Source organism: Talpa occidentalis, unplaced genomic scaffold, assembly GCF_014898055.3.
Source record: "Talpa occidentalis isolate TD23 unplaced genomic scaffold, MPIMG_talOcc4v2.1 talOcc4.17, whole genome shotgun sequence".
Lineage (NCBI taxonomy): Eukaryota > Metazoa > Chordata > Mammalia > Eulipotyphla > Talpidae > Talpa > Talpa occidentalis.
In genome coordinates, this window is record NW_023601754.1 from 56,821,030 (window position 1) to 56,844,917 (window position 23,888).

Below are 23,888 nucleotides of genomic sequence, written 5' to 3' on the forward strand. Positions count from 1 at the left end.
CTTCAGAGATTTGTTCTCGCCTCTTCCGTAGGATCTGAGGGGTCTCAGAGGAGGAATCCCGGGGAAGTTATTATACTCCGTCTCCCCGCGCCCCCCCTCCCCGCCCCGATTTTCTGGTCGGAACAAGCCTCTGACACAAGCCTCCCGGGACACCTGGACACCTGTTGGAAGCAGGTGCTCTGCGGCTGCCGGCTCGTCCCTGTGGTGAGCGAAAAGCTGCAGCGGGGTGAGAGGCCGCCTTGCCGCCGCCCCCCTCAAAGGCTTTTGCTCCCCACTCCCCCTTTCTTCTTCTGAGCCTACCCTGCCGCGGTGTGGAGGTGAGCAGAACCCCCGCGGGGTCTCCTGCCCTCACCCCGCCTCTTCTATTTCGCCCTGGGCCATGTTGTCCCCTTTCTCGGCTCCGCCTTCCACAGGCTCCCCCGAGAGGGGCTCCTCCTGGGGCACGGTCTCGGCCTCTGCGACTCCCTCCCCAGCCCCCCACTCCCCCCAGGAAGGGGGCGCTGCCCAGAAGACCCGAGACGGCCGGGTCACGGGGCTTGGACCCTGCCGGGCTGGACACTCGGGGGTGACGGGGGTGGGCTGAGGACGCCTCCTGGTGAGGGCGCCCCAACACCGGGCCCCGGGGCCGGGGCTCCTGCATGACAGGCAAAATCACCCCGTCCCGGCATCCGGCCCCCTCCCCCCGCACCCCGCCGTGTGCTTTTGTCTCTCCCCGACACCGGCCATTGCGGCGGCGGAGCGCGCGGACTCGGAGAAGGTCTGTCTCCCCAAACCTGAACCCCTCGTCCCGGCTTCCCCCGGCCTCAGGGCGCGCCCCTCGCTCGGCGCACACAGCCCGGCGGGGCGCGGCCCGACGCACCCGCGACGTGGTTACTTTGCCTCGGACTCCCCTGGTGGCGGAGCCGCGGGTGTCGCGCGCCTCCCAGGTGCGGGGCCGCCCAGGTGCGTCGGCAGCGGCGCAGGTGACCGGGTGCGGCCCGCGCGCCGGCCGGGGCGCAGCGCCTGAGCAGCGCCGTCTGCTGCTCGCTCCCCTCGAGGACGCGCCTTTACGGGGTACGCGGTCACGACGCCGCCGTCACCCCCCACGGGCCGGGCGGGCCTGCAGGTGCGCGGGCGGGGCTGGACTCGCGCGCGGCCGGGGCTCCGAGCTGCTGGGGTTGGGGGCGCCATGGAGACGAGCAGGGGCGGCTTCTCCGGGGTGGGGCGCGGGGCGCGGGGCGGGGGCGGCACAGCTCGGGGCCTGCTGCCTTCCTTCCCCGGCCACTGCGCGCGGGGTTTGGGGGCGTCGCCGCTTAGCGCCCGGTGGCTAAAAGTGCTTTTCCCTGAGGGGCCCCTGGGCTTTGAGCGCTTTGCAGTTTTAATGCAGCTTTAGCCGATGAGTAAATCGCGCCACCCTCAGCGTACCCGGGGATCAGGCAGAACCCAGTCCTTGAATACCGGGGGGCCTGGAAGGGGTGCGGGGTGCGGGGGGTGCGGGGCGACCCGGGGGGCCGGTCCCGAGCCGGGTGGCGCGGCCCAGGGCGGCGGGCGGCGCGGCCCGGCTGTCCCGAGGCGGGGGGGGCGGGGGGGGGGGCGGGGGGGGCGTCCCTGGGCCGGGGCTGGGTCCGGTTACCCCGTCACGCGGGGAGGGGCCGCGTGACCTCACCCCGCCGCCGTCCGCGGCCATTAAACTCGCTCCTGACGTGGCGGCGGCGCTGACTCGGAGCGGCGAGGTGGGTGGTCGGGTCCTCCCGGGACTCGGGAGGGTGAGGTGTTCGGGGGCCGCTCCCGGCCCGCGGCTGCGTGGGAGGCGGGGACTTGGGGTGCGCTGGAGTAAACAAGTTCGGCGGCCGAGTCCCGGCGCGCAGGGGCGGGAGGAGCGCGGTGCGGCCCGGCCGGGCTGACTTTTTGGGGCGCGATGCTCCTGGCGAGCCGACGCCGACCGCGCGCCCCGCGGCTGCGCCACCTGCTCGCGGGTGTCGGGTGGGGGCCCCGGCCCTCGCGGGGTGGGGGGGTTCGCCGCCTGGTGCAGGGCAGGAGCAGCCCGCGAGGCGCTGCGCGGGTGGGGTGGCGGCTCCCCGGCGGTCGGAGACGCGCCCCTCGCGGCCTCCCTGCCGGGACCCGTCGCCTGCTGAGTCTGGGGGACTCGGTCTCCTGGTGGTGAATCCCTGCCCCCCTGCCAGGTGTCCACGCGGCCGAGCGAGCGAAATCCAGTGTGACATTGAGGTTCCACAGCCCGAAGGAAGATGCGCGCCCTCATTGTAAGTGTGGGGTCGGGCGGGCTGGGGTGGGGGCCCTGCGAGGGTGGGGCCTCCTCGCCCTGGAGCCCGAGTCTCGGCGCCCGAGAGGATCCTCGAGGGGGGGGGCCGCGCCCCCGCCGGGGCTGAGCATCAGGTGTCAGGCGGGGCGCAGCCGGCGGGCACCTCTGGGAAGCGCCTCGTGGGTCCGGGTGGAGGCCCCGGCCCGGGGCAGACCCGCGCGGAGACGGGCCCTGCGGGACGCGGCGAGGGCGGCCCCTCTCTCCGCGACGCCCTCGCTGCTTTCCTGGGTCGGAGCAGCACCTCTGGCCCACTCAGGGGGCGAGTGTGGGGCCTGGAGCTGCCTGCGAGGGGCTGACCCCACAGAGGCCCTTTCTGCCCTTAGCTCATTCACCTTGTGGCCAGCTAGGAAATTCCTTTTGCTAACCGTGCGGTGGTTCAGAAGCCAAAAAGGAAGGCAAGTGCTTCCTCTCCACCTGCTGTGGAGAGTTTCAGAGCTGGAGGTCAGGTTCCCAACCCCTGTGGGACTGGTCAAGAAGATTCTGGGGCTTCACATTTACGAAGTTCTGGGGACAGTGCTTTGTGCGCTTATCAAGTGCCCTGCCCTAATTCACTGCTAATATTATTTTAACCCCCTCAGTGCCTGGCATCAGGGTGTGCCTGGTGCATTGGATGTCTGGAGGGGTCATTTAAAAATATCTCTTTCCTTTAGCAACATTATTGTCAGTAATAATCACAAAATGGAGAAGATGCAGTGAGAATTTTCTTTTATTGAGCTGTGTATATGAAATCCTGTGTGAAACAGTGAAAAATGAAAAAGGTATAGATCAAAAATAGAAAAAATAATGAATTGATAGTTTGTAATGGCATGAATGTATTTTAAAATGGAAAAAATCTTAATACCTACAGGCTGATTGCAGTCATGGATAATACTAACATTACAGTGTCTGTTTTGGAAACTTAACTTCTGAGCAGTTCTCCATGACTTTGTCAATATTGATCTTTGCATTTTCATGTTCAGTATTCAGCAGAGCTAGCTTTATCAGTCCCACTTTGCTCCAGTTGAAGAAAGGGCATTTTATTTTAAAAAAATTTTTTTATTTATTAAGTAACTTCACATCTTTTTTTTTAAATAAATGTGACTTTTTTTTTAAATTTTATTTTTGTATTCCCCATACAAAATAACCTTAGTGTGTCTCTGGTTCATAGTTTTTTGTTGATTTTCATTTTTTCTTTCTTATAGTTATTCTTTTTCCTGGTCCCTTGTTTAGGTTTTCTAGATTCTTGCTATGAGTGAGACCATCCGGTATTTTTCTTTTTCTTTCTGGCTTATTTCGCTGAGCATGATCCCATGGAAGGGCATTTTAATCAATTTTTATTAACCCATAAAAATAGATCAACCTATCAAAATAGATTGATCACAATTAATAAAATCTATTAAACTATTTTAACTTCACTTCTCTCGCCTGAAACAGCACATCTGTTTAAGGAAAAGCCTTAGATATTAGGGCTTGTCAAAGACAAATAGAAAGCCCCTTTTCACAATAAATTCCAGAAATTGCAATACTGTATGTCTCTTAAAACATTTCTAGTTTTTAAATATCTCCACATTCTAAATATTTTAACTAAAACCTCTTCACCAGAAAACTCATCCTAAGTTTTCATTTTGTTTGGCAAAAATTCCCTCAAGTTTTTCTCACTTCTGTAAAAATCAGAGAAATGGCGAGCGATTAGGGAACACGGATATTTATTTACTCCATTGCTTTAGAGGGCGAGCCAGGCTCGTGGAGAACCTGGCCCAGACTTTGAAACACTCACTTTGAGTTGCTTCTGGCGGGTGACGGGAGAGCAGATTCTTTTGTCTTCTTAAGAAGAGGAAGATGTAGGTGAGCCAGGCTTAGTCACACAGACCTTGCCGCAAAGTGAGCTCCAGCTGGTGGGGGTCATTGGGAACTGAGTGTGGGAGCCCAGACACCCCGAGCCCAGTCTGTGTGTGGGGCTGTTGTAGAAAAAGATGTTCTGATTGAACTCCCATGTGGAAGACATAGCTTTGAAAAGAGTAAGAAATAAAAACGTGCTAATTGAGGCTCACGTATCACATCTCAACAGCGACTGTAGCGGGTAGGATTTAGACCAACTGGCTCTGGGCTGGGGAGTAGCATTTTATCACTGATATTCTTTATAATTGTGGGTTCCTGGTGATAATAAACAGCAGACTGACTCCTGGTGTGTCTTATTATTGTTTTAAAATTCTCCGTAGACCACTCACCCCTGTATGTCTGCGCCCAGGGATTATAGCGCCCACCTCCCCGCTCTGGGTGTGTCCCTGCCTGGGCCTCAGGGAGTCCCAACTGTAAGTTGTTACAGCAGCTTCAGGCACCCTTCCTGGGGCCACGTGCCAGGCTGCATGGCTCCCCCAGGGACCCACATTTCCCTGAGTCCTTGGTCTGGCGGTGAGGCCTGGGTCACACTGACCATTTTTCCCCTCTCTCCCTGCATCCACATTTGCCAGGCTGGGTGGGCCAGAAGGCTTTGTTTCCCTTCACCTTGCCCTTGACCTGGGGGGTTGCTGGGGAAATGAAGATGGAAAGTGAAAATGAGACGCTCCTGTGAAGCAGCAGTGGGGCCAGCCTGCAGGGGGGGAGGGGGGCTCAGCTTCCTCTCTTACTCTGCAGGACTCCTCCGGTTTGCTTGGTGTTCTGACAGATCTCTGTGGAGGGAAGGGGTTCATGCTCACTCTGGAGGGACCCCAGGCTGAGAGGGACTTGGGGAGTAAGCAGTGTCCCCGATGGAGGGGCTTGTGGCAGGTGGACTGGACCCAGTCCTGGGCGCCCAGTCTAGATGGCAGCTACTCCTTTTGGGTCAGCTCCACAGTGACAGCCACAGATAAGCAGGGTGTGGGCGGGAAGGCGGCCTCAGCACAGCCTGGGAGGCCGGAGGAGGTGGCTGAGCCCTTTTGAGGGATGAGCGGGAGTCTGAATGACCTGGGCGTCGAGACCCAGCCTGCAGTGAGTGGGAATGCTTGCTGTGGGCTCGCCATGGGCCTGCAGTACCCTTGTGGTAGCTACTTGTGTGTGGTGGGAGGAGCTTGGCCCCTGGACTGAGACGGTTCTGGCACTGCTTCTCCACCTCTGAGAACCTGGGCCTGTTACTTCCTGTCTCCATTTCCTGGCCTGTAAAAAGGCGCTGTATGAGTTTCTGGTAACTGATTGAAAACCCTGAGCAGTGCAGGGTGGTGGTGGCTGCCAGGGTGTGTGTGTGTGTGTGTGTGTGTGTGTGTTTGTAAGGGGGTGCAGTGGGGGGCTACCACATCAAATTTACCTGGGCCTAGAGGCCAGGAGCCCAGGAGGGCAGCTGAATTGGGCCTCCTCCTGGGATACTCATGGCCTCTGGGCTGCTGAGGCTGGACCTGGTGCCCGCTGGAGCTGCCACTGTCTGTGTCCCAGCAGCTCATGAGGGTAGGGGTGGCATCTGCCCTTCCCCTCCCCCAGCTTCTCTCTGGGCCTGAGGTTGGGAGACGGGCACCCACCCTTCCTGGAGTCTCAACTCCTCTACTTTTGCTCCCATGATCTCGTTTATTCCTCACACAGATTATGCTGGATGGTCTTAGCCCCCTTTTATCAGAGAAGCTCAGTGAGGTTTAGTGATTCCTGAAGATCACAGCAATAGGACACAGGGGGCTCAGTTGAGGGTGGACTGGGCTTTGCTTTTGAAAACAGCCTCAACACAGATGGACTGGCGCCCGGGCCACGGGTTTCTTTTCTTCCTGAAACCTTGGCATCGAAACTCTCAATTCCTTGCTGGCAAGTCCCTTGCAACTCTTGCCCTGGACTTTAGTCTTTCTTCATGTCACAAGAACTGTTCCCTGGAACACTGATGGAATGTCTTGAGGGATTTCCACATGCTCACCAGGGTGTGGTTTCGGAACACAGAGGAGAACTTGTCTGGGGCTGAGTTTTACAAGCTCCAGTGCCCCAGAGTCACCTCTCCACATCCACACACAACAATATGGCAGTGAGACCTGCCACTCCCAGCCCGTTCCCCAGGCACCAGGCCGCGTGTGTGTTTGACAGGGATTGATGCACCGATCCTCAGGGGGACAACCCGGTGCTTTGATGAACTTCACTGCACGGCAGAGGAAACTGAGGCTGGGAGAAGGTGCAGTTAGTAAGCAGCAGAGTCCGGATTTGGACCCAGCTGTGGGTTCCACAGCCTCCGGGCTGTGATCCATGGGCTGTTTCTGAAAACTCAGTCCTTGATGTAAACATGGAGGGTTGTGCTTCTCAGCTTACTTTCTGCACCTTTCCATATGCTGGAAATAATTCATTCAAAAATAAGACCGCAAACCCCTGTGCTGGGCTAAAGCAGGTGAGTGTGCGTGGCTTGGCCTTGAGTTCCTTAGCGGCCTTGAATCAAAGGAAAGCATTCTTTGTGTTTGTTTCAACCCTAGCACTGACAGCTCTTCTAAAAGTGCCCTCACCTTTCTCCGGGGCCCTTCCTGAGGCCACGGCTGAGGCTCTGGTACCGTCTGAGCGGCTCGTGGGCGGTGAAGCCCTGAACTCTGAACTCTGCTATGGGGCTGGGCTGTCTCCTTTCTTGTAGAGGAGTTTGGGGTCAACTTCTTACTTTGCCACTTTGAGGTTAACCCTGGGCACGTGCCCTCATCTCCCTTAGCTGCAATAACCCCCCTGCAAAATGAGGTGTGACTTCCCATTTCTGCCAAACCTCTCAGCTCCCCCTAGACATGCTCTCCTGTCCAGACCCACTCTGCGCTGCACAAGGCGTCACCTGCACGCTTTATGCAGGCCAGCCCTGGCTGCCCCAGGATGCTGCAGGGATTCTGCTTCTGGCTGAACCCCAAGCCCCTACCCCACTGTGCTTTGCTCCCTTGGTTCTGCACCCCTACCTACATGTTTCCACTGGCCCACTTTGCCCACGCCCTTCTCTGACTGCAGGAGTGTGAAGGCTGAGTATGGGATCTGGGTCTGAATTCTGTTTCTACCTCGTATGTGTTTCTCTCATTCTTCAAGACTTTTTTTAAAAAAGATTTATTTATTTATGCATACAAGAACAGGGGTACAGGCCAGATGTGCAGGTGTGGGGGCAGGGCAGGGGTGAGAGGATTCACCAGAGACAGAGTGGGGAGCAGAACAGACAGACTGACTGAAATACGCTGCTGCGGGGAGCAGCGGGCCAGAGAGGAGAGGTCTGCTCACCATGTGGGTTGCTCCCTGAACTTGGGTGCTGAGACTTAACCCCTTGCACCAGCAGGGAGGCTTCTATTTTGGTTTTTATTAATAGCTGTTTAGGTTGTTTTTCCAATAGGACGTTGGGAAGCCTGAAAATGCTCTTCAATTTGCTTGTTAGGGAAAATGATGGTTACACAGCTTATTGTGACGGGGCTTTGCAGGAGAAAGACTTTTTGTTCGGAAACCGCCTGGGCACCCAGCCCCCGAGGTCCAGGCGCCTCCCCCGCCCCCCAGCCCTGAGCAGGCTGGGAACACCCACCCCCACTTGCTGCTGGCAGCTGGGCCATGAGATAACCCGGGTCCTGGAACTGGGGGTCCAGCGAGCGAAGGAGGGGTCCCTGCTGATCCATGCATAACGCGAGCGGGCACACCTTTCTGTAAAGGGCCGGGCAGTGACTTGAGGGTTTGCAGCCGGGCGGGCTCGGCAGCCGCTCAGCTCTTCCCCTGCAGGGAGAAGGCGGCCAGGCCCAAGGGGAAGGAATGGTCAGGCCGGGCCAGTGGGCCTTCGTGGACTCCGAAGGCTGAATTCCCTATCAGGCAGCCTGTTTCTTTTGCCAACTCCCACCGCGACGGCGTGCACAGCTGCTCTTATCTCGCAGGTATAAAAATAAGCAGCGCCCCCCCCACCCCCCGCACCCCGTGACCCGGGCGGCCCAGGCCGGTCCTGCTAATTTTGCAGCATGATCTCTCGGGTTCTTAACTTTGATCCAGCTGAGCCGGCTGGTGCGCGTCGTGATGTAATTGCTTCTCTCGGCTGGTTTTGGGGGGCAGGGCCAATCACCCATAGTCTGGGTTCCTGGCACCCAGTCCCTGTGGTCGCTGCAAGGCCCCTCTGTCTTGAGGGTTTTCTTTTCGGTTCCTTTGGCTCTGGACCATCCTGCCCGTCTGCCCCCCTCGGTGGGTGGGTGTGAGCTTTCATTTGTGTGGTCCTTTTCTCGCCGTCGCTTTTTAAAAATGTAGTTTTCGAGTACGTGTCTCAGGAGACATGTTATTGGTCCGAGTGGGGCACATCAGAGAGGTGTGTGTGGGACCCGCTCTCGTTTTTTCCGATCCACGGGCGCGTGCACGTGCCTGGGGCCCCACGGGCGGTGCCACCCCCGCCACAGGCGCTTCCTTGCCAGGGGCCGCCTCGGGCTTGTGCGCCCTGGAAGTGGGTGCCTTTTGCCCTTGCAAGCAATTTGATGGAGGATTAAAAAAAATCACAACTATCTTTCCTTTCAAAGTGTAGGTGTCCATGAACAAATCTTTAACATCTTCATTTTTAAAAGATTAGTGTTTAAAAAAATTAAGGCCTAATTGATCCCTTTAGTATTGGAGTCTGTGGGTATCTTGGATAAAGGTAAACGGTCGCAGAACCACCACACCGAGGGGATCCGAAGGCTACAGGAGTTTGAATTGTCCCTGAAACTCCCTCACCCCTTTGTCTCAAGCCCCTCCTCATTCCCCCGTCCCTGACAATCGCCCCTGTTTTCTGTTGGGAGTGACAGCAGGGGTTAGGCGTCCCCTGGATTTGGGGCTGTGGCTTCTTTCACTTACCGTGTGTCTTGCAGCCCACACCCTCTGCTGTTTCCTTTTTATATTAAGAACTTTTCTAAGGCGTGTTCCTGTGTATAGGTCTCTCCTTGGTATTTGGAACACAGCCTTGGGTCTGTGCCCCCCATGCTGTATGTCACGGACACAGCATCACCCGTGTGCCCCCTTTGGGTAGCCTCCAGGGGGTGGGGCCCCTGTCCTTGCCTATTCATGGAGACCCCCAGCTAAATCCTTCCTTGGGGTCCTTAAAGATGCCCTAACTCTTAAAAAGAATTTTTTCCCTTTTGTTCTGGATAACAAGAGAGATCCGCAAGTTGTGACATTACCCATTGTTCTGAAGTAGGTTCTCAGGAAGGTCTGGGTGCGTTTATTTTTGGAAGATGAATTGTAATTGCTACATAAGAGAACATGATCTATTTGTAAAATCTCATGAAAAGTTTCCCCTGCCTAAGTGATGCTGGTTTGTGGTTGTTACTAAGTGGAAATGAACTGCCCTTGACCCTGCTTCGTGGTGGGTTGGGTCGGGCTCTTCCCACTGCGCGTTGCTCTGATCCCGGGGAGTTTGCACAAGGTCGGGTAATCCCCTCCTCACCCTAAATGGAGTCTCTCAGGTCCACAGAGCCTGGCGGTGGGATTTGGGCAAAGGAAATGGGTCTGTCCCCTAAGAGCAAGAGGACCAGGCCCCTCTCCCCACTTCACTGTGCTGAAGGAGGGGGGTTCCTGTGCCTGAAGACTCGGGCAAAGGATGGGGGGCTCTGTCTCAGGTGTGTAGGGGGGTGGTTTCCTCGTTCATGAACTAGATTTCAGGAGGAGCTGGGGCTGCTGAGCTGCGCCTTCCTAACCCGCCTGCCGCTGCCCCAAGGCCTCCTGGCGCCTCTAACAGCCTGTTCTTGGTTTCGCAGCCAGAGCCCAAGCCTGGAGACCTGATTGAGATTTTCCGTCCCCTGTACAGACACTGGGCCATCTACGTCGGTGATGGATATGTGATCCACTTGGCCCCCCCAAGTAAGGCCCAGGGCCTCGCTGTGCTGGGGCTGGGAGGAGTGGGAGATGGGAGCTGTGGGTAAGGGGTCACCCCAACATTCTCCTTGCTCCCCGACTGGCGGTTAGTTCCTGAGTGCAATGAGAAGGCAGTTTGGCGTGGGGTAGGGGTTCTGTGGAGGGGCTGAGGTGGGCTTCCGCGGGAGCAGCTCTGCTCCTCTGTGTTTTGTATCCTATGGCTTGATTTAAAACATTTATATATACAGTCCCGGAAAGAGCACGGGTGTTCGGGTAGCAGACTTGGCTGTGAATCCAGTTCTGCTCTCCAGCCTTGGTTTCCTCATTTGTAAACTGAGGCTAAGACTTAATGTGGAGAACTGCTGTTCACCCCTTTTCTTAAACAAATGTACCCACGCTGACCTGGTCCCCACTCTGGCCTGGTTCCCACGCTGACCTGCTCACAGACCCCAGACACAAGCACTGTCTCCTTAGCTGATCCAGGGGGCCCCTGAGTGCCCCCGTCCTCCTGGTAGCAAGTCTGAATTCCTGTGATTTTCTAAAATCTCAAGGTTTGTGCTCAGGGCAAAGGGAGACGGGCCTCTCTGAAGAGCCTCGCAGAGCAGCGCCGCCTGCCCTTGCTTGTGGCTCTCACACAGTGTCCCAGTCAGGACCAGTCTTGCTCCTTGAGCAAGGTGCCTCCCCTGTGAGAGGCACTGTGGGGGTCCCATCCTGGCAGGGCCAGAGGGAGAGTGAGCCCCTTTCATGATGTGCCCTGGGCTCCCAGGCCCACCTTTTCAGTGCATGTCTCACCCACCCCCACCCACCCACACACACAGGCCGGCAGCTCGGAGGGCTGTGTGGTCTCTGTGTTGGCTTCGCTTTCCCGCCTCCTCCTGGTCTGAGCATTGGCCCCGGATTCCCTTTCTTCTAAGCATCTTCACTTCTGGCGTTTTGGTGCCCCATCCCAGCTCCCAGCCTTGGCCAGGGCTATGCTGGTCTGCCCACCCGGCCTCCCTGGTGTCACATCCCGGGATACAGCTCTGGGGTTTTGGTCCTCGTGCTCCCAGGGCAGGGAGCACTTGCGCAGAGCACACCCCCTTCCCACACTTGTCAGATCTGTTTATGTCCAGGCAGAGTAACCACCACACAAAGCCCCACAGCCATGTGCCGCACCCTTCCTGCTTGGCCCTTCCACATCTACTCATGCCCTTGTGGACGGTGCCAAGTGTGGCTCCGGCTGGGGGCCTGCTCTGAGTCCCCGCGGGCTGCCCGGGACCCACCCCTGTTTCTTGCTTGTGAACCCACAGGTGAAGTCGCCGGGGCGGGTGCAGCAAGCATCATGTCGGCCCTGACTGACAAGGCCATCGTGAAGAAGGAGCTGCTGTATGACGTGGCTGGGAGGGACAAGTACCAGGTCAACAACAAACACGATGACGAGTACCCGCCGCTGCCGCCCAGCAAGATCCTCCAGCGGGCGGAGGAGCTGGTGGGGCAGGAGGTGCTGTACAAGCTCACCAGCGAGAACTGCGAGCACTTTGTGAACGAGCTGCGCTATGGAGTGGCCCGCAGCGACCAGGTGCGTCCTCAGCCGTCTCCCCGTCCCCGGGGAGCACCCTGTCCTGATGCTGGCGGCCTCTGCCCAAGGGCACCCAAGCCCAAAACCTGCCACCGGCTTTTGAGAAAAGAGCCAGTTTAATGCAAGGTCATCTGGCAGGAGATTGGAGGCAGATCCAAACCAGTCTCCCTGAGGATGGGGCTCTCGGCAGTGTGGGGCAGTATGTATGGGGTTGAGCAGCAAAGGAAAATGCAGGTTGGTAAAGTTTGATTGGTGGCTTTCGGCTGAACCATGGTGTCACTCAAATTCAGGTTCAGAACTGCAACAAAAGCGAGTGTGTCTGGATCCTGATTGTCTGTCTAGCCAGGAGGGGCTGTCTTAGTTCCATCTTCCAGCACTATTTTTCAGACCAAACAATGAGAGGTCACTTTGAGGACAGAGAGCACTCTTCTGGGCCTATGCTCTGAAACACAGATTGTTTCTCCCCCCATAATTTAAGATGGGTAGGGACATTTTTGCCCACTGTTGCAAGCCTGCCCTGCTCTTGCAAAATAATCAGAAATAGGAGATGACCATCATGACCCCCATGGTTTCAACTCCCTCCGCTGGGCATCTGTGTGCACTGGGGTGGAGATAAAGGCATGAACAGGACGAGTAGCAAAGATGATAGAATCCCTGTCCCTGAAGACATGGGGTGGGGACAAGGGTAGGGATGAGGGTGGGGAGATTAGCAGGATGATAGAGCAGACCAGCACATCAAGGCCAAGGCTGAGGGTCACAGCCAGGATGTCACCCCGTTGCTGAGCCCTCCCTGGCCACCCGGCTGGACCCTCACCACAGCCCTGGAGGCAGGTTGTATCACTTCGCTTTACAGAAGGGGAAACGGAGGCTAGCTGTGCTTCAGTAATTTGCTGGTTACCCTTCATGTCATCAAATCAATGTGTGTTGACTCTCCAGAGCCAGTGCTAATATTTTCTGGCATGTCTGCAGCCATGCTGATAAGTTCCAGAGTTGGAATTTGATGCACTTATCATGTTGATAAAAGCATCACCTTCTGAAATCCAAGGGTCAGTCCCAGAGACCCCGGGGGATGCAGTTTAATTCATTTGCTTGGTTTGATTGGGGCCATGCCCGCTCTCTTTTTTGAATCTTTTCTCCCGGGTAACTAACTTCCTTCCTTCCCATCCTCTCTCACTTTCTCCTCTTCCTTTTTTGCACTGTTGACATCAGTTTTTCCTTGGGGAGGGGGCTTTAGGACATTGTTTGGAAAAGTACACAAATGACAGGCTTTTGATTTAAAGTTTAACTGGGTATAGAATTCTAGGTTGAAAATAACTTCAATGAGAAGATCCCGGCTGCTCCCCGGCCAAGAGGAGGGTCCCACATGGCGCGCAGACTCCCCTCAGCAGTGTATGAATTGACTGTCAGTGCTGCAAAACAAATAAATTGAGAGTGTCTAGTGCTGTGTTCACTAACTTCAGAATTTTGAAGGTATCGCTCCATTGTTGTCTAGCTTTTACTACTGTTATTGAGAAGTCTGAATTGTTCTGGTTATTATGCCTTTGTGAGTGAACTGTTTTTTCCTTCCAGAAGCTTATAGAATCTTCTCTTGATCTTCATGTTCTGAAATATCACTGGTAGACCTTGTGAGGATTTATTTTCATGTGTTGTGCTGGGCATTTGATGGCTCCTTTCAATATGAAACCCATTCCTTTAGTTCTGGGAAATTTCCACTTTCTCTTCTTTCATTCTGGAGCTCCTATTATTTTGATGATGGACCCTTAGACTACTCCTCTGATTTTTTAATCTTCTTTCTCCTACTTTCCAATTATTTATCTTTTTTTAAATTAGAAAGTTAGCATTTATTTCTAGTTTATTGAGAGTTTTTTTTTAAAGCGGCATTGACAATATTAATATAACGAAGAGAAACTCTAAATAAATCTGATTGCTCCATTGGTGACATTGCAAATCAATTAAGATCTTCACCCACACACAATTACTGCTCCAGGTAAATGTCCATACTCCTATGCAGCAATAAACTCCAAATAAAGATTACAAATCTGGGAAAGAGTAAGTTACTTTATGAAATTCACCCTGCTACATTAGGAAGATTTGGTAGATGTATGAAATATCTCTAAAGCATCTCATTTTTAGCTATTCTTTCAGGGATCATTGATAGACCAAAGAACAGATTCACAAGTTTATAATAAGTAAAGCTTTTTGTGTCAATACAAAATTGTGACATAATTTAGTAAAATACATATGTTACTAGGCACAAATAATATTTAGAGCAATTAAATACAGTCCCAAATCTTGAGCTAGTGATGTTAACCAAAATAAAAGTCTCAATGGTAGTTACACAAAGTTTATTATATTATATAAGTGAGGATTTAAACCTGGGAAACAGCCTTTATACTGTAAGAACTGCTCTGACAATCACAAGTTTGAGTTCAGTTTATTTACTGTGTTACAGAGTGAGTCACTGGTCATAAAAATGTAATTATTCTTGAGAATGACCTCTGATTTTCATTGATAGGTTTATTTTATTTTATTTTTTAAAGATTTATTTATTTATGCATACAAGAGTTGGGGTACAAGCCAGAGGTGTGGGGGGTGAGATGATTCACCAGAGACAGAGTGGGGAACAGAACAGGCAGATTGACTGAAATACACTGCTGAGGGGAGCAGCGGGCGAGACAGGAGAGGTCTGCTGTGCCTGTGGGTCAGCTCCCTGGCAGGGGTTGAGCTCAGTGCTGCAGTAGCTGCAGATAGCTTCATAGTGCCTTCATAGTATTGATGCTTAAACTTTTTGCACCACCAGGGAGGCCCCTTTATCGATAGGTTTAAATCTTCCAGTTTCCTAAGTTCTCTGGACCTAAAGAAATGCTGATGCTATGTCTGTGCAGAGGAGGGCAAAGGCTGGGGATTAATCGTTTTCTTGACTTCTGAAGAACATACAGTGGCGATGCAAAGGCTAGGAGCTCATTGTTAACATCTTTGGCTGGCTCCTGGGTCATTAGTGAAGGCTGAAAGGTTGGTTTACTCACAGGCATTAGATTCCTATGTGACTTCTTCACAGAATACAGCCCGTCCTGACGTAAGCCTGTGCAGATGGCCGGTTCTCCTGCATGCTGGAGCCGGAGGCGGGGTCCCGGATTGTTCACAGTGTGCTCACAGTGAACGGGCTAAGAAATTTGTTCTACTGTTTAGTCTTGTTATAAGCAGTAATTCAACTCCTCTTGCAAAATGCAACAATACAAATTGGATGTACCCCATTTTCTTCCTGGGCCTTTGGCCTGTCCCACCTTCCCATCTACATGAAAGAGCGGAAACAGACAACACAGCAATAGTTGCTATGTAAACAGGCCTGCTGCTCCCCCTCAGACAACAACCCAAGAGCTCCTCTTTCATTTCTGGGGCTGGGAGGCGGGGCTTTCAACCTCAGCGCTGACATTGAGGTCACTGGCAGCACGAAAGGGCTGTTCAGGGTGATTGAACTGACTCCATCTTGTGTCTGAGACGCCATCTTACTGAACTTTCAACTTAAAAAATATCTATTTACTGACTGGCAAGAACTGGTTACTAGTTAGACTCGACCTTCTCTGAGAATTGTGCAAAAATAATTTCCTTTTTCTTTTCTCCATAGTAACCAAGGCCATATTGACTGAAAACCAGTGCATTGTAAGAAATATAATCTATAACCAATCCAAGCTCTTTTTAATTCTATCTTCTTCCCCCCATCTTTTTTTTCATTTAACACCCCCCCAAAAGACCTCAGTGGGACACATTGTGCCCTAATACCTGAGTTTGTGCTGCCTGTTTTTTGTTTTTGTTTATTTATGCCTACAAGAACTGGGGTGCAGACCAGAGGTGTGGGGAGTGAGAGGATTCACCAGAGACAGAGTGGGGAGCAGAACAGGCCAATCCACTGAAATACACTGCTGACGGGAGCAGCAGACGAGGCAGGAGAGGTCTGCTGCACCCTGAGTGTCAGCTCCCTCCCTGGGGATCGAACTCATGCCGCAGCAGCTGTGGCTAGCTCAAGATAGCTCAATCCATAGCATAGCGCTGAGACTTTAATCCCTGCACCACCAGGGAGGCCCCTGTGCTGCCTGGTTTTTTTTTTTTTTTTTTTATAGAGGCATGTTTTATTTATTTATTTGTTTGTTTGTTTGTTTTGTTTATACAAGCACTGGGTACAGTCAGAAGTGTGGGAGGGTGAGAGAATTCACCAGAGCCAGAGCGGGGAGCAGAGCAGGCAGAAGGACCGAGGTACACTGCTGAGGGGAGCAGTGGGCGGCAGGAGAGGTCTGCGCGCCATGTGGGACCCTCCTCCGGTAGCCGGGGAGCAGCCGGGGATCGAACCGGTGCTGCAGAGGCTGCGGGCATGTGCTGCCTGGTTTTTAACTTAAGACCCCAAATGAACATCTTATCGTGTCTTTCTCAGCGGACAAAACTGTCCCGAGGTGAGAACTACTGGTAATGCATGTTGTGGCTAAAATAGATTCAATTCCCACACACGCTCCCTCTCACCAGAGACGGCCATGGGAAGATGGAGGGCAGTTTTTCCTTGTGAAGCGCTGCCAAGCAGTAACTTTCTTTTTAGTTAAGGCACGAGGGTGTTTTTGTCTGTCTTTAAGAATGTGGTCGCCATGGTGTGGCTCTGTGCTGGGCTCCTCGAAGCAGGCTGGATTTTCCTTTAACAGAAGAAAAGTGGCGACTCATTTAACTTCCTACTATGAAAAGGAAGCAATGGACTCAAATGAAAAAGTAGTTTGTGCTTTATATGCCTGAGAGTATTCTAAAAAAAAAGGATTTCCTACTTTCCACCTACCTAAAGATACTCAGCCTCCAAAAAAGTACACTTAGTGAGCTTTTGTAAATAAACCTTCATACTAAATAATTCTTTACAAAAGCAACTAGGAGCAAAGCTCATCCTGAAGTCTACGCTGTCAGACAAAATCTTAACAGAAATGGAAATGGGAGATGTGACCAGTGGCAACAAGTAGGTTACCTGAATCTGAACAAATTTTCATTATTTTTAAAATGACTGTGAATAAAGGTAAATTTCTACACCAATATTTCATAACCATCTTCTCTCGTAACAGCTCATAATCTAAATTCAATTCTCTTCATGATAACGCTGCTCTCTTCACTTCCTTTTTTGTCCACTTAGAACATAGCTGAAGGGACGACCTTAAGCACATCAGAGTTTTCCTTTTCCCAGAGACAATTCAGCCTCACTCAGTCGGGAGCCTTCTCTAGCATGGGCGGCTATTTGCAATCTGATAGAATTTCAGTTTGCTCCCTTTAAAAACAACAGAATTTTTATATTGCTAATGCTGACAGCTCTTCTCTTTCACAACATTCTGATTGGACTCCTGGGATGTATACCACGTAGCCCATTTTCCTGATCAGAACCCCTGTCACTTCCGGCCAGCGGCTGGGCGGCAGCCGTCAGCTGGCGGTAAGAACATCCAGACAAGGACATCCTCGGTGGTGTCAGCAGGTAGCCCTGACTCCTCCAGGGATCACTTACCCCGTAAAATGTGCACTGTCAGCACGAACAGGGGCCCCTCTCTTGTACTGAATGATGACCTTGGACCCTGTGTTAGGGCCTGGCCACAATCAATGAGGCTATTCTTGTCCTCACAAAGTCTCTTTTGTACGAACCAGCTGCATCAACATTTGTTGTTACACTGTGAGGTTCTGCAAAGAACTGGAGGCACGTGTTCCTCCTGCACTATCAGCAAACCAATTTTCCAGCCTGACATGGAGCTTAGCAAGGAAAACACTGGATGCAGGTGGTTCCCCAGCTCATTAACCCCAGAGCTGGGCCCTGGACCTTTAAGAGGGAGGTGTAAAGGCTGAATGGTAGCCCAGTAGCTCCACCCAGACCTTTGTCACCCTGTGTTCCAGGCTCAGAGCATCAGTTCTGGGCACCTGGTGATATCATGATGCTGGTGTGTCCCTGACGTTGCACACAGCTGTGTTGGATGCACCGATGGCCCAGACTAGAAGCCCCGGAATCGCTCTGCTGGTCCTATGGTTTAGGCGGCCACAGCACAGACAGTTGAGCCAGGCTGTGTGCTAACGGTGCCCAGGGCAGGGTTGGCCATGTCAGGTGGGGGTGTGGGTTTTGGGCACTAAGTCCACATTTTCATCCTTTGCTGGCATTTTTCATACACTGTCTGCACTGTGCTTAGTGTGCACACAATGATGATTAGGGGGTCTTTTCCTTTATTGCTCTCCATTCTGCTTAAATGGCTGCCTAGGCTCCAGGGTGAGATTTCCTGCTGCGTGGCCATGGCCTCTTTCGTGACTCTGGAAAGTCATGTGTAGTCTTGCCCAGGAGAGGCTTTGTGTCTTAGCCACAGCAGCTGTGCGCTCGTGGGGCGTTTGCCCGCCCTTTGCTGAGGGTTAAATGTTCTCTTATTCTCTAATAGAGTTTTTATATTTTATTTTTAAAAAAGATTTATTTATTAATGTATACAAGAACTCCGGTGTAAGCCAGAGGTGGGGGTGAGAGGATTCAACAGAGAGAGTGGGGAGCAGAACAGGCAGATCTACTGGAGAACGCTGCTGAGGGGAGCAGCGGGGAGACAGGAGAGGTCTGCTGCACCGTGTGGGTCACCTCCCTGCCGGGGATTGAACTCGTGCTGCAGTGGCTGGGGATAGCTTCATAGTGCTGAGACTTAACCCTTGTGCCACCAGGGAGCCCCACATGTTCAAGTTTTATCCTGAAACTTATTCTTACTTTTGCATCATTTCCCCCTGGTCTAAGCAATCCAAGTGAGCCCTCCTTGTAATTTCAATATAATATCACTACTACCTGTCGTTGAGTCACTTAAGAATAAGTAAATTGTCCCCCCATGCTTGGCAGAATGGGTGCTTGGGGTAAGGCCCTGAAAAACACCGGGGAGGTCTTTGCTTTCACGGGGGTCAGAGGGTGTTTAATATCAATAGTGATTCCTCCTCCATTTCACACCTGCGTCAAGGGCTCCCCGTTGGCCAAGCCAGCTCTCAAGCATCCTGGCTCCAGCTCTCTGCCCTTCCCACAGCAACTCTGGGGATTGATGTGCTTTAAATACCCACAGGGTGAATCAAGTTCCCATTCAAGCCCGTGTCCATTCCTGGCCCGCTGACCTGTCCACTCATTCTTCCCCCACACAGCCCTCTGCTCCCCTTGTCCCAGCCAATATTTGTTGACGACTGAGTTTGTCAAGGAGGCCAAGGGGCACGTGGGGCTCTCTGGGCTGAACGCTCCTGGTGTGCGGACAGCCGTGCTCGTTCCCGGGGAGTCTCATCACCCTCTTCTCTTCCAGGTCAGAGACGCGGTCAGGGCGGTCGGCATCGCGGGCGTGGGCTTGGCTGCCGTGGGCCTCATCGGAGTCATGCTCTCCAGAAACAAGCGACAGAAGCAATAAGTTGAAAGGAACGGCCTGTCCGCAATGACTGTCCACAGAGAGGGTCTTTTTTTTTTTCCTGGAGGGTTTGAGGTTTGCTTTGTGGGTTTCATTCTATTTTATAATAAGGCTTATTTTTACAGAATAAAATAAAGCCCCAGTAAGGGAGGATTTTATGGGGTGAAATGCAACAAGAACTGCGGTGTGTGGTCTGTTGAGGGCACAGCTGGGGTCCCTTTCCGGTGACACCAGCTTGTACCTTGGCCCTGCAGGCATTTTCTCTCACCTTGGCGGGCTGCCTGCTTTACGTTGCTGGAAACAGAGTCCACCTCCCAGTTATCGCAAGGAATGGGCAGTCCCTTGATTGTGGGCATCAAGGAAGACAGACCTGACTGATAAAAAGAGCCTCCAGGAGCAGATGCCAGGCCCTTGTCCAGCGCCTGCCCTAGGGTGGCTGCTGTGGCTCAGCAGCTGGAGTCTGTGATGTTGGCCACAAATAAAAACCAAAGCAAACGAACCAGCCTGGTTTAAACCTTACCCGCCTCCTCTGCTCGCCCTCTCTTTCTTCTGCCTCATCACTCCTGCCCCCAGAGCCCCCTCTTCTCATCACTTGGGTTTGCATGACCTCCCACGGCTCTGATGACCCTCCCCCTCCTGGAGCCTCTCCTCCTGCATCAGCTCAGCTCAGAGATCCTGGAGCTCAGGTCTCCGGGACTCCCAGTTCAAGTTCCTCCGAGAGAACCTGATTGGCTCAGCTCACCACATCGCTCAGCCTGCGAACTGGTCATGGTGGAGCCGGGATCATAGGGAACAAGGGTCCCTCAGACCTAAGGGTGGCTTGTGAGGGACGGCCCTGCTGCAGGACCCTGGTGGGGGTTGGGGTGGGGAGGCCGGGTGGGGGGGGGGTTGGGGAGGCTGCTGGGAGGGCAGGGCTGTCACTGCTGGTCTCTTGAGATCTAGGCTACTGCCGGCTGGGCCCGGCAGCTGTTCACAGGGATGTTTCTCGGAAAAGGCCTTTTGCGGGTTCCTCAAACATACTCTGCTGGCTCTTCTCCAGAGGGCAAGACTTTTCCTCTCTCTGGGTGGGAATGTTTCCTTCCTTATACCTAGTTGCCTGGGAACCATCTCTGTTGGGCTCCTGGACAGAACGCAGGTGGCTGCTGGCCAGCTCCCTCCTGCTTGGCTCAACTCTGGCGCAAGATAAACATATGCTCGGCCATGCCCGCTGTTGATGGACGCAGCTTTCTCCCAGGACAATTTCCTTTCTTTTTGCCTCAGCTCTGCTGATGTAACATCTCATGTCAGTTCTCCAAGAGGCACAGAGGTCAAGCTCAAAGGGCTGGTCTCTGCAAGCGCCCCTCCCTGCCCTGCATATACTAAGGTAAGGGAGCACATGGAAGTGTAAACCCCCAAGCCATGGAGAAAAAAGGAATGAGGAAAAATAAACACAGGAAAGCAATAAAGCCCAGTTCAACTAAAAAAATTAAAAAGGGAAAAATAATATACAAAGGTTAGGATATACAAAAATAACCAAAAAGATGGGAGTGCTAATCCCAAATAGATGGGTAATCACCATAAATATACATGAACAGAACTTTCTAAGTAAAAAACAACACATTATGCAGGATTCGAAACTAATCCACGGACTACAGTTGATAGAAGGCATCCTAAAATGTAAGGACACAAAGATTGAAATGAAAAGGATGGCCACTTCATATGAAATGGGTCTGCTTTATAAATATGTTAGTGTCATCAAGGAGCAACACTGAGGCTGTGTGAAAACCATCCTCCTTTCAAAGACACTAGAGATTAGCAACAACATGTGAGAAAACAACCTTGAAAGTAATTTGGAATAAATGGGGAAACTTGAAGATAGATTGAATATTAAAGAATATTAAGGAAATATTTTTGTGTGATAATGGCATTAGACTTACATAAGATCATGTTCTAATTAAAAAGAATAGATATAGATAAAGCAAGTATGCATAGTTTTTAATCTATGCAGTGGATATGTGAACTAGTATTCTAGTGCTTTCTGTATGTGAAAAAATTTATCTAGTAAATATCTTTAAAATATCTGAAGTTTGAATTTGAAAGTTTAAATAAAAGAAGATGTTTGAATCTATTTCAATAAATTATCATTTATAGGAATTAAAACATAAAAGAAATATGCTAGGCAAATATTAACTGAAAACTGGTATACTTACTAATTAAAAGTTGGCATAACTATATTGGCAACCAAAAATATAAGGCAAAATTATACTGGACAAAAAGATGATTAAAAATGTGTTTTAATATGAAATATATTTGTTTTTTGCACTTGGCTCCTACATAGAGCACCAAAAGCCCTAGGAATTTTCTGAGTGAGAGCAGTTTCTTTTATTACTTGCAATGAGCCTCTTTTGCATGCACCTGACTTTGTGCTAATGAGGTGACTTACGATGGGGTCCCCAGACAGTCTTTTTTAAAATTTTTTTTAAAGTTCTTTTTTTTAGATTTATTTATTTATACAAGCACTGGGTACAGTCAGAAGCGCGGGAGGGTGAGAGAATTCACCAGAGCCAGAGCGGGGAGCAGAGCAGGCAGAAGGACTGAAGTACACTGCTGAGGGGAGCAGCGGGCAGCAGGAGAGGTCTGCACGCCATGAGGGACCCTCCTCTGGTGGCCGGGGAGCAGCCGGAAATCGAACTAGTGCTGCAGAGGCTGTGGGCAGCTTCGCAACCCAGCGCTCAACCGCTGTGCCACCGGGGAGGCCCTCCCCAGACAGTCTTATGTGGTCACCAGGAAGACCGAGTGATTAAAGGGTTTGAAATTTCAGCTCTACCTACTTACCTTTGGGAATAGAAGGAGGGCAGGAGATTCTACTCTATAAAACCTCTTGAACAAGGAGACTTGATGAGCTTCTATAGGTGTATATGGCAACAAGGGACTTACTGGAAAAAAATGAACAAATTCTTGGAAAGATGCAATATCCTAAGATTGAAGCAGGAAGAAATGAAAAATTTGATGACACTAATTATGAGTAAGAATATTGCAACAGTAGTCAAAAGTTTCCCAAAAAACAAAAGTCCAGGTCCAAATGGCTTCACTAGTGATTTCCATCAAATGATCAAAGAAGAATTAATACCTTCTCAAACTCTTCCAAAAAGTGAAAAGGAAAGAAAAACTTCTAAACACATATTATAAAGCTAACACTATCTTGATTCCAAAATCAGACTAGGGCATCACACAAAAAAAGAAAATCATAGCCAATAGATCTGATGAACATAGATGTGAAAATCCTTAAAAAGTACTGACAACGCAAATCAACAATACATTAAAGAATCATACACCATGATCAAGTGGGATCCATTCCAGGGGTTCATGGATGGATGGATGGTTCTACAAATACAGATCAATTAACACGAGGGAAAAAAAGGAAGGAAAAAAGTTATATGATCATCTTTCAGTAATGCAGAAAAAACATTTGACTTAACATCCATTTATGATAAAAACTCTCAACAAACGGGTATAGAAGGAACACATCTTAGCATTATGAAGTCTGTACAAGACAGAACCACAGGCAACACCACACTCAATGGGGAAAAACTAAAGGATTTTCCTCTAAGATCAGGAACAAGACAAGGATGTCTGTGTTCATTATAATCAATCAACATAGTACTGGAGTCATAGCCAGAACAATTAGGTAAGAAAAGGAAATAAAATATATCATGACTGGAAAAGAAGATGTTAAACTATCACTATTTACAGATGACATGATAATATATACATAGACTAGCCCAAAGATTTCAGTGAAGAAATATTAGAAATAATAAATGAATACAGTAAAATGGAAGGCTACAAAATCATTACACAAAAATCAGTTGCATTTCTATACAAAAATAACTAGCAGAAAGAGAATTTAGGAAAACAATCCCATTTACATCTCATCAAAAAATATGAATACCTGGGAATAAATTTAATCACAGATAAAAAAATTTAATCACAGATAAAAAACCTTTTACCAAAACCTATAAGATATTATTGAAAGAAATAGAAAAAGCTGTAAAGATCTATAAAAAATTCCCCGCTCATCAATTAGAAAATGATCATACAACCTAAAGCAATATCCCAATTCAATATAATACCTATCAAAATCTGAAAAGCATTCTTTACAAAAATAGAAGACAAAAAAATCATAAAATTTATTTGGAAGTACAAAAGCCAAAGCAATCCTAGCAAAAAGAACAAAGTGGAAGGTATCACACTTCCTGACTTGAAACTATACTACAAAGCTATAGTAATCAAATCAGCATAATATTAGTAGTAAGAACACACAGACTGATGGAATTGAATTGAGAAGCCAGATATAAACCCACAGTTATATGGACAACTGATTTATGACAAAGGAGCTAAATGCATACAATAGGGAAATGATAGTCTCTTCAAAAAATGATGCTGGAAAAACTGGACAGCCACATGCAGAAGAATGAAACTAGACCATTATCTCACACTATCCACCAAAGTTAATTCAAATTGATTAAAGACCTGAATGTGAGACTTGAAATCATAAAGTCATAGAATAAAAGGAAGGGGACACATTCTTGGACGTGGGCCTTAGAGTTGTCTTTGGGGCCTCACTCTGCAATTACGACGGAAAGAAATTCAAAGGTACACAAACAGCTATATGTCAAAGGGAAGAACTTCTGTGCAGCAAAAGAAACTATCATCAAAATGAAAAGATGTCTTACCAAAGGGGAGAAGATATATGTAAGTGAATACATTTAATTAAAAAATTGAAAACAGCTAAGAAAAAAAGAAAGAAACAAACAAGAAAATATTGATCACTTCAAATAAAAAGATTTGCTTCTCCAACCACATCTTAAGACTAAAGTTCTAGTTGTAAAGGTGACATGGTACATACAGAGTCTGATGGATCAGTTAACAT

General features: G+C 50.5%; 1 protein-coding gene across 3 annotated transcripts; it reads left to right on the plus strand.

Moving 5' to 3' along the window:
• Window positions 1-703: 703 nt before the first annotated feature.
• PLAAT3 (phospholipase A and acyltransferase 3) lies at window positions 704-19,508 on the plus strand. Of its 3 annotated transcripts, none has more exons than XM_054697593.1 (5): window positions 704-757; window positions 2,163-2,240; window positions 9,922-10,024; window positions 11,308-11,576; window positions 18,881-19,508. In XM_054697593.1, the coding sequence occupies exons 2-5, from the start codon at window positions 2,226-2,228 to the stop codon at window positions 18,980-18,982; spliced, it is 489 nt and encodes a 162-aa protein (XP_054553568.1). In that variant the 5' UTR covers window positions 704-757; window positions 2,163-2,225; the 3' UTR covers window positions 18,983-19,508. The 3 variants fall into 3 exon arrangements, with proteins under 3 accessions (XP_054553568.1, XP_054553569.1, XP_037373706.1); XM_054697594.1 differs by lacking the exon at window positions 704-757 and adding an exon at window positions 1,084-1,105; XM_037517809.2 differs by lacking the exon at window positions 704-757 and adding an exon at window positions 1,647-1,712.
• The last annotated feature ends 4,380 nt before the right edge of the window (window positions 19,509-23,888 follow it).

What these genes read in the sequence shown, in the direction of transcription:
- PLAAT3 (XM_054697593.1), top strand. An exon ending in GATCCACTTGGCCCCCCCAA is followed by an intron (nt 10,025 to 11,307) that starts GTAAGGCCCAGG and finishes GTGAACCCACAG; the next exon opens with GTGAAGTCGCCGGGGCGGGT. An exon ending in GAGTGGCCCGCAGCGACCAG is followed by an intron (nt 11,577 to 18,880) that starts GTGCGTCCTCAG and finishes CTTCTCTTCCAG; the next exon opens with GTCAGAGACGCGGTCAGGGC.